The sequence below is a fragment of the Ascaphus truei genome, chromosome 14 (assembly GCF_040206685.1).
Source record: "Ascaphus truei isolate aAscTru1 chromosome 14, aAscTru1.hap1, whole genome shotgun sequence".
In the NCBI taxonomy this organism is placed as follows: Eukaryota; Metazoa; Chordata; class Amphibia; order Anura; family Ascaphidae; genus Ascaphus; species Ascaphus truei.
In genome coordinates this window covers 30,132,954-30,146,918 of record NC_134496.1, presented here as the reverse complement: position 1 = coordinate 30,146,918, position 13,965 = coordinate 30,132,954, and the positions used below count along the sequence as shown (strand labels likewise).

Below are 13,965 nucleotides of genomic sequence, written 5' to 3'. Positions count from 1 at the left end.
CGGATAGAAGTTCCGTTCATCACAAATTACAATTCCATGCAGACAAATAGAAGGAGTCATAAAAAAACATTGGGGCATTATATCTACTGACCCCATTCTTAGTGGACACATTAATACATCCCCCAAGTTTATCTACAGGAAGGCACGCAGTTTAAAAGATACATTAGTCCCGAGCGACATTGGGAAAACTACAAAAAATAAAGGTGCACAATCCTGGATGAGTAATAATGTAGTAGGGAACTTCCCATGTGGGAGATGCTGTATATGCAAACTCCTACATGGTGAACGTAAAACATTTAAATCAAATATAGATCATAAAGTGTATAATATTACTGAATTTATCAATTGTAATACAAGATTCCTAGTGTACCTATTAGAATGCCCCTGCGGCCTACAATATGTAGGCCGCACAAAACGTTGTCTGAAAACACGTATTCAAGAGCACGTGAGAAATATCAAACACGCACTACAGACCCATAGTGTAAGTCGTCATTTCTCAACCCACCACAACAAAGACCCCTCATCCCTGAAGTTTAAAGGGATTAAAACCATTCCTCAAAATAGACGTGGAGGAGACAGAATAAAAGATATCTGTCCAAGAAACTTATTGGATCCACCAATTGAAGTCTTTAGGTCCTAAAGGTCTAAATGAAAACATAGACCTCTGGTGTCTGTACTAAAAAATATGTATAAATAGGCCCCATATAGGTATGTGTCTCCTATCAGCTTAGTGCTTGGCTTTATGTAAAAAATCTATAAACATCTGTGATACCCATTCATATTAAACATAAAGCAAATAATGTCTGTACGTGTTATTAACACTTGTTTGTTTTATTTCAGAGCCTTTGAAATATTCACAATCATTGGCAATTTTATTAATGTGTTTTTTAATGTATTTTATAAGTTGAATAAATAATAATAAAATGTATGTGTTTTAACTATACCCATGGACCAGCACTGAAAAGGTCAACCCACCAGAGCATATTAAGAAGTAAGTACTTCAAACACCCACATCTGTGGGATGATGCTTGGTGAAGATCAGATTGGTCTAGATACCTTTGATGTTGACCAATCAGTGGCGATCTAAGGGTATAAATATGCTCTTATCCTAGTTTATTTTATCCCTGAAGAAGAAGCGTAAGCTTCGAAACGCGTTGGATAAGGTTTTAAATAGCCCTAGAACTGTATCTCCACACTCTGTGTGGTATATCTGCACTGGACTGATTTCATGCCAATAGCTGCACTCGGCAAACTGCAGCAAAGCTACCATCACGCTTTACGCCCCAACCTCCCTTTGCGGTCAGTCGCAAAACCCCGCGGGACACGTGATCCACCAACACACTGCTCCGAGGTACAGTGGCGGTCGGAGGCAGATCCCAGGAGTGAGCGGTGGTGACGGCAGCGAGTGGGGAAGAATATCGATCGGAAGGCAGCAGCGCAGCGGAGGTTCCATGCTACAGCTGTGATAACCTGTCCTGGATGCTGTGAGATTGAACATCTGAGACCTGGAGGCGGCAGTGCGGCGTGTGGTAAACTCATGTATTGTACATGAAATGTCTAATACCAACTAATCTGATGTACGCAGATATTATACCCTAAATAATATACACCCATATTTTTACAAACTTCACTATGTGCGTTTGCGCTTTTGTCTTTTTTTGTGTTACAGTTGCCTAGGGGTTTTACCCCTGTTCACATAGCTGCAGATCACCCATCGATTTAGAGGTTGTATTAAGTTTTAAATTAACACAACGGTGGTGAAGGGTTAAACATTAGAAATAATAATTTGCGCACTTTATTTATTTGTTTTGTCCCCACAGGACAGGGCTGTTCCGCTAACCCCCGCAGCCGCCGGCCACCCCTCCTTCCCCCCAGGACATCCCACCACCCCCCCCCCCCCCACGGTTCACTTACCGCCATGGATAAGAAACAGGAGGAATATCAAAAGGAGGCACTCCATCTCGTATAGAGCTGGGATGCTCTAAAAAAGGAGGTTTGCAGCCTCAGCACGGAGCTCAAAGACACTCAGGCAGATTCAGTCTTCGTGTGGAGCTGGCGGTCTCCAAGAGAATTTCACAGTTTGGGTACCAAGCTGGGTTCTTCTGGGAAGAGGTTCATACTATCAATACAGAGCTGGATGTCCCTCAAAGGTGTCCTCTGTTTTAGTACGGATCTTGAAGTTTCTCAAATGGAGCTCCACACCCTCAACCTAGAGCTAGAAGTCGCACGCCCAGAGACCTGGGGGCCTATTCTATAAACTTCCATAACCAACTCATCAAGGATTGTGAGCTGCTCTTACAAAATTTTGCTAGGTAGCTTTTCAGAAAGCCTGGATGAGTTTGTCAAATTGTGCTGGGAAGGCATTTTCTCGTGATTTCTGGCTTCTGGCCAAACACACTTACGGGGGCTATTGAGCCCTTTGACATTGTGGAACATAAGTTTTAACACTATTAGGAAACATTAGAGTACCATAGATATCATAATGCAATTGCAGCATATGCTAATTAAGGGGTCGTGTTGGTGGGATGTGGTCTAAGTCTAAAATAATCATAGAGGAAGAAAAAGACTAAGTGGTATTAAACTCGGGGGGGGGGGTAAAAAATATTTTTGCAAGTGCACTATGGAATAGGACAACTGAAATTCCAGGAGTACATTATGTTCTGAAGTAATGGCTAATTACCCATGGTAGAATATGATGAGTGTAGGCAGGGCACACAGGGGGATATGATGAGTGTAGGCACGGCAAACAGGGGGTGCTTCTGCAAACAGTAGACCATATACAGCAAGGGATAGGGGAAACTATAAAGTGTGATGCAATAAGTCAATTCAGAAACATTCAGGTTTAAAGCGTAAAGACTGTCATTCTTCAGTGCTGCAATAATATAATTGTAAGTATGCATTACTGAAGTTTTGAAGCAAAACTGATGTACATAGCATCACCTTCTCCCAGTGTATTTTTAATGTCAATAATTCAGTGTCTATGCTTTGTTTTCCCCATGTGCAAAACTTGCAATTTCATGATTGTCAACTGGAGGAGTGAGGAGGAGAGAACTGTTATTTACCAGCATGAACTACAGTAATATCATTTATTAACCTCCTATCTTGAGGATGTAGTCAAGAAGACAGTGAAACACATACAGTATGGGATGAGCCCCTACTTTATCTTATGGTTGGAATGGTACATTTGCATGGTTTCAGTACGGTGTGAACCGATAATGAATTGGTGATCTTAATTACACGAGTTATGATCAATTGCATCCATATGTCTATGTCCAATGAACTGGAGAGTCTAATCAGTTAGGTATTTCCTCCTTTGATGAAATTGCTTGTTTGTGAAGAGTGGATTAGTGTGGTTTTTTTTCTTCTTCTTCCCGCAGCTTCCACCACTGATTGTGTTTCTATTATATTTATACTGCAGGTTAATCCAGATGCGGAAATTCATTGGATCCATGTCAGTTCAGATGGCTGCAGGTTGGCCCTGATTTGGAAACATGGTGGTTTTTATATGGACACTGACATCATCTCAATTCGAACCATCCAAGAAAAGGACTTTGTTGCTTGTGAATTATCTCAGATTTCTGGTAATAGTATTTTTGGACTTTCTCCCAGACACAGTTTTGCCTGGAACAGCATGGAAAGCTTTGTCCGGGACTTTAATGGAGCAGTGTGGGGATACCAAGGACCAGCGCTCTTCACACGCATTCTGAAAAAGATCTGTGTCCTGCCTGAACTCAAGGATGTAAAGGATGGTTTATGTGGAAACATCTCCTACCTGAACCCCATACGTTTCTACCCTATTCCAAGCCCATCCTGGAAGACGTTCTACCAGGTTTGGAACAAGTTGCCAACTTTCAATGACTCCTATGCTGTTCATCTTTGGAACTACGGGAATAAAGGTACACGAGAAACTATGGTTCCTGGGAGTAACACATTGGTGGAACATCTCTATCAACAGCACTGCCCCTCCACCTACAGAGCTATTATGAGAAAAGAGTGCACGCACCTTTAGATATTTATGAGGATTGAAGCATCCAACTCAAGTGGGCTGGCAATGAGATCCACAGTATGGTGGAAACCTTGAATGGGTTTCCAATATGGTATAATTGTATAAACATTTTACATTAATTCGGGATAAAATAAATGTCTAGGTTTTCCAGGTGTTACTATCCCATTAGTAAGTACTTATAGGGGAGACTCGGTATAATAACGCTCATCCAGTTGTATTAAATAATATAGAGTTTGAGCAGGTAACTCCACCACTGAATTAAAATAGGATACAAGAAGAAAGAACTTCCAGCATACTGTATACCATTCTAAATAAAGAAACAAACAACCTTTAAGATTGAGCTAAAGATGTTGTGTCTGCTGGAGTTCCCTACTCTGTCTCCCCACTATTGATAAACAAGGGTGAAGTCTACAATATGTAACAAACTGTAACTTCAACTAATATTGGTGTTTGATAAATGGCATTATATAATGTTTTATTCTTTTGGCAAAAACTGCATAAGATATTTAATAAAGAGATGGTGGTTTCATTATACAGTAATTTCAATATTTGTTCTGCTATGCATTGTGTTCACTGAATGTACAGTAACTTTGATGTGACATGGGTTCAGAAATAGTGTAATGTTGCTAAGAAGTAAGTCATTTTCATTTTAAAAGTAGGAACGTTGGCTAAGGTTTTGAGATGTGCAAATGAGGCCACCAAACATGAATTAGGCTTTTTTTTTTCTTTAAGTAATAAAAATAGCGGTGGATGCCGTTGTCGTTCGCACACAATTCACCAGACATTAAGTCAATATGCATTGCATTTTAATTTTATTATTTGCCAAATGCTTTAAAATTGCTAGATTTGCTTAATGCCGAGACTATAAATAGGGCACACACCATGTTTCGTTAACTGTTCGGCGTTATTTTGCTGAAAGATTCATAATTTGACAACATTATTAGCAAAGCCACTGAGGAGGAGGAAAGAGAGCTAGGACAACAGTTGCAGGGGGTCGAGGGGGGGGGGGGGGAAATGACTAGCTCTGGAATTTGGTCCTGGCTGAGTGGCACTGGAAGTTGGGCTTGGCTAGAGACTGGGCCCAGCGGACGGTCCCCAGTTCTGCCCAGCTGCTGAAGCAGATCGTCTCTCTGCCCACCTGTCAGTGCAAGAACTTGAGCCCACCCAGATGTCCGGTTCAACTTCTGCATCTGCGCGCGGCACCGAACCCTTGACTCCACTCCCCTCCCAAGATGTGTGTTGGGAATTGTGTTGGGTCTAAGACAATTGTTTGCAGCCATTTAACTGCGATCAAATCTCTGCTTGGGTTTAGTTGCTACTCACCTAGCCACCGGGACCTCTTGCCGCCGGCTGCTTTGCTGACAAGGTAAGACCCTAACCTCACCCTAAAACCCCCCTAATCGTAACCCCTAATACTATCGTGCCCCTTACCTTAAAGCACTGTACCCTAACTGCTTACCCTACTACCCCTACCCTAAAAACATTAACCCCTTATCCTGATTCCCCTTTGCCCTGATTCCCCTTTACCCTGATTCCCCTTTACCCTGATTTTACCCTGATTCCCCTTTGCCCTGATTCCCCTTTGCCCTGATTCCCCTTTGATCTGATTCCCCTTTGCCCTGATTCCCCTTTGCCCTGATTCCCCTTTGCCTTGATTCCCCTTTGATCTGATTCCCCTTTGCCCTGATTCCCCTTTGCCCTGATTCCCCTTTGCCCTGATTCCCCTTTACCTTACCCTCTACCACCGTTGCTAATTGCTAATTAACCGTTAAATGTACTTACCTTCGTGAAGCGGCTGAGTGTTCCGCAGCGGAGGGTCCCTCTGTGGCCAACCGCAGGTAGAGACTTGTTTACAAGACAGTCGCAACCAAATGCCCTATTCTGACTGGAGAGAGAGAGAGAGAGAGAGAGAGTGTGAGTGAGTGAGTGAGTGAGTGAGTGTGTGTGTGTGTGTGTGTGTGTGTGTGTGTGTGTGTGTGTGTGTGTGTGTGTGTGTGTGTGTTGAGAATAGTGTTTTGTAGAGTGTTGGGGGCTTGTGGATTTTGTTGTCAAGTAGAACTGTGTGTGTGTGTGTGGGGGGTATTGAGTGAGAGGAGGGGGAGGGGGTTGGGTGAGAGGAGGGTAGGACCGTAACAGAGAGGTGCAAGAGAGGTAGGGAGTGATTGGGGATAAGGAAGAAAAGTGGGCAGAGTGAGGGAGAGGGCTAATGCGTGAGTGATGGGGGAAGGAGGTGGAAAAAAATGGGGAGAAAAAGAGAGGGATGAGGGGAAGGGGGGACAGAAGAAGGGGTAAGTAAGAGAGGGGAAGCGTGTGAGAGAGGGAAGGTTGGGGAGTGAGAGAAGAAGTGAGTCAACAGTGGAAACTGGTCCTGGGCCCTGGGAAGGCTGTCGGCTGCCCTGATTATTAGGCCAGTGAGGCTTTGCGAAGACTTTTGCAGACATTCAAATTTGGGATTAAAAAAAAGCCCTTAAAAGGTTGTAAGTACATTTTGGACCGTTTGTACATCTTCATTAAGATGACAAAAATGCTAGATGTGATAAATTATTTTCTGCATGAGTTTTATTCATTTGAAATTGAGGGTTAAATAGTACATGTATTAGGTACACATGAATATTGCCCGCTCTTTCCGATCCCTTTTAAATTAGCAGATTATACAAATAACCAGATATTATCCTGTTAGTAACAACTGTAAATCCTTCGTATTGGTTTGGTGCAAGCGAAATAAATCTGATTAAAGAATGGGATTGTGTTGCAGAAGACATAGAAGCCAGAATAATAATAATAATTTTAAAGCACTTCAGCTTCTCCAGCAAATCAGCTGTCATCAAAAACATCAGAAATCAAATGCATTTGCCTCCTGACTCCAGAGAAGAAAAAAAGCTGTGTGTGCTGTGCACGCGCATAGTAAGTGAAACTTCTTTGACTTTTGTCACAGAAATTGTATTTGTGTTGGTGATGTTTTAATTAAAAATCAAAATACAATCTCAATGACAAAACGCAAATAAATTTGACTTAGAATGCGCGTGCTCGGCACACATCCCCTGTATTAGCTAGTTGCACTAAGTGTGAATTCCGCGTGTGACAGTGTGCGTGTGACTGAGAGTGTGCGTGTGACTGAGAGTGTGCGTGTGACTGAGTGTGCGTGTGACTGAGTGTGCGTGTGACTGAGAGTGTGCGTGTGACTGAGAGTGTGCGTGTGACTGAGAGTGTGCGTGTGACTGAGAGTGTGCGTGTGACTGAGAGTGTGCGTGTGACTGAGTGTGCGTGTGACTGAGAGTGTGCGTGTGACTGAGAGTGTGCGTGTGACTGAGAGTGTGCGTGTGACTGAGAGTATGCGTGTGACTGAGAGTGTGCATTTGACTGAGCGTGTGCGTGTGACTGAGCGTGTGCGTGTGACTGAGCGTGTGCGTTTGACTGTGCGTGTGACTATGCGTGTGACTGCGTGTGACTGCGTGTGACTGCGTGTGACTGCGTGTGCGTCTGACTGTGAGTGTGACTGAGTGTGCGTCTGACTGTGAGTGTGACTGAGTGTGCGTCTGACTGTGAGTGTGACTGAGTGTGCGTCTGACTGTGAGTGTGCGTGTGACTGTGACTGAGTGTGTGTGACTGAATGTGCATGTGACTGTGTGTGGGGGTCTGGGGGGGTCAGTGTGTGGGGGTCTGGGGGGGTCAGTCAGTGTGTGTGGGGCTCTGGGGGGTCAGTGTGTGTGGGAGTCTGGGGGGGTCAGGCAGTGTGAATTCCGCGTGTGACAGTGTGCGTGTGACTGAGAGTGTGTGACTGAGAGTGTGTGTGACTGAGAGTGTGCGTGTGACTGTGCGTGTGCGTGTGACTGAGAGTGTGCGTGTGACTGAGAGTGTGCGTGTGACTGATAGTGTGCTTGTGACTGAGAGTGTGCGTGTGACTGAGAGTGTGCGTGTGACTGAGAGTGTGCGTGTGACTGAGTGTGCGCGTGTGACTGAGAGTGCGCGTGTGACTGAGAGTGCGCGTGTGACTGAGAGTGCGCGTGTGACTGAGAGTGTGCATGTGACTGAGTGTGCGTGTGACTGAGTGTGCGTGTGACTGAGTGTGCGTGTGACTGAGCGTTTGTGTGTGACTGAGCGTGTGCGTTTGACTGTGCGTGTGACTATGCATGTGCGTGTGACTGCGTGTGCATCTGACTGTGAGTGTGACTGAGTGTGCATCTGACTGTGAGTGTGACTGAGTGTGCGTGTGACTGAGTGTGACTGAGTGTGCGTGTGACTGAGTGTGACTGAGTGTACGTGTGACTGTGCGTGTGAGTGTGACTGAGTGTGTGTGACTGAGTGTGCGTGTGACTGTGAGTGTGTGTGGGGGTCTGGGGGGTTCAGTGTGTGAGGGTCTGGGGGGGTCAGTCAGTGTGTGTGGGGCTCTGGGGGGTCAGTCAGTGTGTGTGGGGGTCTGGGGTGGTCAGTCAGTGTGTTTGTGGGTCTGGGGGGGTAAGTCAGTGTGTGTGGGGTTCTGGGGGGGTCAGTCAGTGTCTGTGGGGGTCTGGGGGGGTCAGTCAGTGTGTGTGGGTCTCTGGGGGGTCAGTCAGTGTGTGTGGGGGTCTGGGGGGGTCAGTCAGTATGTGTGGGGGTCTGGGGGGTCAGTCAGTGTGTGTGGGGGTCTGGGGGGGTCAGTCAGTGTGTGTGGGGGTCTGGGGGTTCAGTCAGTGTGTGTGGGGGTCTGGGGGGGTCAGTCAGTGTGTGTGGGGGTCTGGGGGGTCAGTCAGTGTGTGTGGGGGTCTGGGGGGGTCAGTCAGTGTGTGTGGGGGTCTGGGGGGGTCTGTCAGTGTGTGGGGGGGTCCGGGGGGGGGTCCGTCAGTGTGTGGGGGGGTCAGTCAGTGTGTGTGGGGGTCCATCAGTGTGTGGGGGGTCCGGGGTGGGGGTCCGCGCGGGTTGCGCCCGGGTTTTTGTACCACCGCTTCCTGGGGGGCCCGCAAACGTCCGCGTCACTGGAGGGCTGAATGGCGCCGCTGCCAGCCGCTTCTGCGCATGCGCGGCATGGCAGCGGTAGTGGAAGTTAGGCGGGCCCATGTGTGGGCTGGGAGGGAGGTCCCATTCGGGTAAGGAAAGGGTGGGTGGGGGGCTGTCCCGGTCGGGCGGTCTCTGCTGTCCTGGGCAGCAGACGGGGACACATGTCAACAGCCGTGGCAGCGGGCGGGGAACGGCGCCACTGCCAACCGCTTCTGCGCATGCGTGGCTTTCCTCCAGTCCCCATGATTACTGAGCATGCGCGGCTTGGCAGCGGATGTGCGGGGGGAATGGCGGCCGTTAGGAGCGGCGCCGGCGGCTATCGCCGCCGCCGCCGCATATGTCATCAGCCATGTGGGGGGAGCGGGGGCCATTAGGAGCGGCGCCGGCGGCTATCGCCGCCGCCGCATCTGATTTGTGGAGCGGGTGTGATGTCAGTGTTGGGGTCGGGCTGAGCCAGAACACAGCCCGGCCTCAACTGCCAGCACTGACGTCACATCCGTTTCATTTCTGTCTCCACCATCCATTTTTGCCCCAGTTGGAATGAGGCGCCACTAAGGAAGTTTCACTTCAATAAAAATCTCGACTATTTAATTTTACATTTTATTTTGCATATCAACTTTAGTATTTCCCTGTACGCATATTTTAGTAACATTGTAAGCAACATGCTATCTAATTTAACACATACAAGTTACACGCATTTTAATACTGATGATTTCATTTATTTATAAAAAATGTTTTACCAGGAAGTAAAACATTGAGCGTTACCTCGTTTTCAAGTATGTCAATACAATGTAGTACAATATCCATTGTTAATATTTACACTGACAAATAACTTCTTACATTTCCTTGTTCCAGGCACTTTATTTGCATTTAATACAAGAAGCCTGTGTGTTGGTAATGGCGTGTTTTTAGTTTTTAAAACGAATGCCGTTTCCATCATGTTTCTGTGGTTGAACATAAGATTAGGGGGTCACGGAGATGCAAACCTCCAAGGACTGGAATCAGTGAGATTTTCAGGTTCTTCACCCTGTAAAATGTAATTTTAAGAGAAAAGTTTTTGGCAGTGAGACTACATTGAAATCTATGGTATCTACATATCGCTAATGATAATCAGTGAGGCCGACTTCCACTCAGTGACACACAGAAAAATCAGTAAAAGTTGACGGGTCGTGTGTCAGATACTGAAAGTAAAAGTAAGCAGCAACCCCTAATATTTGCTTAGAAACTATGCAGGAAATGCGTAAAATTGCACATTAATTGCCATCCAAGTCAAGGACGGTAACTCTAAATACACATTATTTTACCTACTTCTTGTCTCTCTGGTCTCTACAGTTACTGTGCACATTCCAACTATCCATTAATTGGTGAAGATAACTTGCTGATTCAACATAAGTTAGTTTTATTTCTGTGGGTTCGGGATGCCACAATTTATTTTCTGTTGGTATACTGTGCCCTAAATAGGAAGTACTGAGATCTGAGGCACATCATATATATTCCTCGTGTTTTTTTAACATTGTATACTGTTTAAATTGGGAAAAATCGCTCAATATCCCTTGTTCTATTGTACACAATAAACAAGATGTGTAGTCTTTAATTATGTATAGTAACTGCGCAGATCAACAATAAAAGTTAGGATTCATATAAAGGCAAGTTTATAGATATCTTAAAATATAGCCTTACAAAGTAAATATAAAATAATATACAGAATGTACTTTGAAGGGACTTTAGAAAAAACATGTAAAAGATAATGGCTAAGATAATATAGTATTGCTTGACAGGAATAAGGAGGAGGCTAGTTTGGATTTGACAACAATCTTGAATTTGTCATTTAGCCAACTGCAAATTATCGTAGGCTGAATTACAATAAAAGAAATTACTAGTCTAGAAAAAGTGGAATAAAGAAGGTTGGTGCTGTCCCTGCCGAAGCAAAAGCATGAAGGTTTATAAATGAATCACAATGCACGTCTGTCACTCTTGTACTTCTATGCTGACATTTAAAATCCAAGATGGCAGCATCTTCACTTCTTTCAAGTTTGTAATATCATTTTTCAATGAATATTTGAGATATGGTATATTGAGAATATTTGAGATATGGTATATTGAGAACTTTTACGTCTCAGGAAATAATAATTTAATGAAATGGCATAAATAAAGTAAACCATTCATCAAAAGTCTAAATTATTCCTTTTTTAATCTAATTATGTTTTATCATAGGGCATTGCAGAGACATTTTTTCGTTGAGTATAAATGGTTAATATCAATTATTTTTTAATAACGTTTATTTTGTGATTCATTGTAAAATGAAATAGCGTAATATGTGTAGTTTTCTAGAAAATTATTTTAAATCTTAATATTTTTTGTAATAAGTACTCTGTCTAATGGTGTTTCAGGGCATTCAAATATTGCTTATGTAAAAGTGGGCTTTACCTGATAAAATCTGTTTAAAACAACTGCTTCCTCTTTGTAACAACAGAATACCAACATAAAGTATTAGAGTTAAACTTGATGAAAAATTAAACAAAGTATAGCCTTTCTTAAATATGCAATAATGCTGTTTTGTAGCCAATTTGATCCAAATATTGCCGGACTCTGAAGTGAAGCAGTGAAGTGAAGTGAAGCAGTACTACAAGAACTGGAAGATGAGCATGGGAAGATTAAATAGGATTTGGTTGGCCCAAGACTTAGACTAAGGCCCTAAGTGAAGTACAATAAGAAGAAATGATCAATGCCTCATTGGGGCATATTCTATTAGCTGTGATTTGTGCATTCCCAAGTGGAAAGCACCCGTTCCGCTGAGATTTGTAGGTTTTGGAATTTGGTAAGACTTTTTTGCATGGCCAAAAAGGCTGAAACAGGCCTGAATTGTTGGAGAGAGATTGGAGCCTATTCAGGTAGCTTCGATAAAATCAAACTCAAACGGTTTGGCATGACCTACCTCATGGTCTGACGTTTGTGTTATCACGGTATTCAGAAAGAGTTATCGCAATTCACATACCGTTCGGTAGGAAAATGCCAAACCGATCGACTTAGCAGTGTTTTTAGCTCTGTCTTTTTTTTCAAAGTTCTGCCTGTGTTTTCTGTCTGCAGTCTGTAAGGAAAGGGGGAAGGGGGGGTGGGAAAGGGAAATGGAGGGAGAAGAGGGAAGGAGAAAAGGGGAGGGGGAAGGGGGAGGGAGGGGGAGAAAAGGAAAAGGGGGGGTGAAGGAAATGGGGAGGGGAAGATAGAAGGAGAGGAAATGGAAAAGGTGGATATGGACAAGAAAAAATATATATTATTAATAAAGTATGATGTCATGTAATTCATAACCATAATTGCAAAAAGGTAATCAACAGGGTCATGTGTGGGTCCACATCACAAAAGGTAATCTAACTTTCCATACCAGATACCTCTGGAGAGGCAGGAATTCAAGGAAGGAATAGCAAACAATGCTCAACCATATATGGAAACTAAATATAATCAATATATATTGTTTAAGTAAATACAAAATAATGATGAAATCATAATGGTTGAAATAGAACAGGAAAATGTCCCATAAACAATAGATAGTTTAGACATGTAATGTTCCATAATTAAAAAGACCAAAACGACTCATAGAAATCATATAGGGTTGTATGGGAAAATTATACATATATACATCCCCATCAAGAGGGAATATAACAATAATTGTTTTCCACATCGTGCATGGAATATTCCAACAAACCGCAAAATAAGTAAAGCTGAAACAAACCTAATTACTATGTGGAATATTCCCCATGTCTAATACTGTAGTAGAAACAGTGTTAGGCTGCAGTCCCAGTCATGTCTGTGACACGCGTGCCCGGCGGGGGGGGGGGGGTGGGGCGCGTGCACAGCGCTAACCGCGATCTGCGGTCTGAGGGGAGAGAGGGAGTTTGCGACGGGAGGGGGCGTGGTTGGGGATTTGCGGGGCGTGGCCATCACGTCACGCGTCAGGTGCGTCCTCATTAGGTAATCCGCCGGTGGGGGCGTGGCCACGCCTCCGTCGCAAGTTTTATTGAGTTTAAAAAATCTTGCAGTACGGCGCGGCTGCACCTTCAGCGGGAAGGTGCGTACTGGGCCCAGCCCCATTGAGGGGCGGTGCTTACACGCACAGCGCACGCTGAGCCGTGCGCTGTGGCAGTGACTGGAACCGCAGCCTTAGGCTGTGGCCAGGGTGACGCTGAGTGGGCACTCACGCTCATGCTGGCCGTGATGAAACACAGTGCAGCAATGTGTGTGGCCAGCGTGAGTGAGCGCTTGTGCATTCTCTGAGCTTAGCTGCTTGCCGAAGCGAGCAAAATTGAATTTGCGTTTCGCTGGCGCGTCAGGTGAGCAGTTCACCCAATGAGGGCGAAACAGCTTTGTGACATCATGGCCGCGCCCCACGCATGCGTACCTAGCCGGCCACAAATCTCCCGGCCGAGCAGGGAGCGCGACGTCACCGCGCACGAGCGCCAGTTCGCCCCCTCCCAGCCTGGCCGCAGCCTTAGATTTGCCACTAAGGCCCGCTAGGCCCGGGCCGAAAGCGGCAGATTTTGGGGGCAGCAGATTTTCCCTGCATCATGAGTCACAGACAGTCCTCAGCTCGTCGCCTCCCCTGAGCCTGGATTGGAGGAGACAGCTGAATGGGCGGGGCTACAAGCAACTGTATAGTGTGGGAACAATGTTTCAAGTCTGTCTGAGCCACACTATACAGCTGCTTGTGGAAGGAAAGGTCAGAGAGCAGCAGCCAGGCAACCATTAAGAGCAGCCAGGCAACCATTAAGAGCAGCCAGGCAACCATTAAGAGCAGCCAGGCATCCATTAAGAGCAGAAGGCAACAGAGCATCCACTAAAGTGAGTGAGGGGAGGGGAGATTCTGTTTTGGGGGGGGGGTATTCTGTTGTGGGGTATTCTGTTGGGGGGGTATTCTGTTGGGGGGGATTCTGTTTTTTTGCAGGGGAAGGTCTGTTTCGGGGGTGGCGATTCTGTTTTGGGGGGAACAGATT

General features: G+C 45.2%; 2 protein-coding genes and 1 long non-coding RNA gene across 5 annotated transcripts in view; 2 read left to right on the top strand and 1 right to left on the bottom strand.

Moving 5' to 3' along the window:
- The window catches only part of LOC142465885 (alpha-1,4-N-acetylglucosaminyltransferase-like), a 61,598-nt gene extending 57,058 nt beyond the window's left edge, over positions 1–4,540 (top strand). Inside the window, exon 5 of the mRNA XM_075570294.1 lies at positions 3,419–4,540. Coding sequence (XP_075426409.1) covers positions 3,419–4,009 — 591 coding nt within the window. The 3' untranslated portion in view covers positions 4,010–4,540. The remainder of the gene's footprint in view (positions 1–3,418) is intronic.
- Positions 1–13,965, top strand: part of LOC142465886 (alpha-1,4-N-acetylglucosaminyltransferase-like) — a 100,511-nt gene that overhangs the window by 57,803 nt on the left and 28,743 nt on the right. For 2 of the 3 annotated variants that reach the window (XR_012787997.1, XM_075570295.1), the window contains exon 1: positions 13,405–13,813. The gene's annotated coding sequence lies outside the window, so the exon portion shown is untranslated. Of the gene's footprint in view, positions 1–13,404; positions 13,814–13,965 lie in introns of those variants that run through there. The other variant, XM_075570296.1, reaches the window with a different exon arrangement.
- Positions 9,620–13,613, bottom strand: LOC142465887 (uncharacterized). Its single transcript, XR_012787998.1, has 3 exons — positions 13,374–13,613; positions 11,916–12,068; positions 9,620–10,007 (listed from the first exon to the last, which is right to left on the bottom strand). It is a non-coding gene; the product is annotated as an uncharacterized LOC142465887 (long non-coding RNA).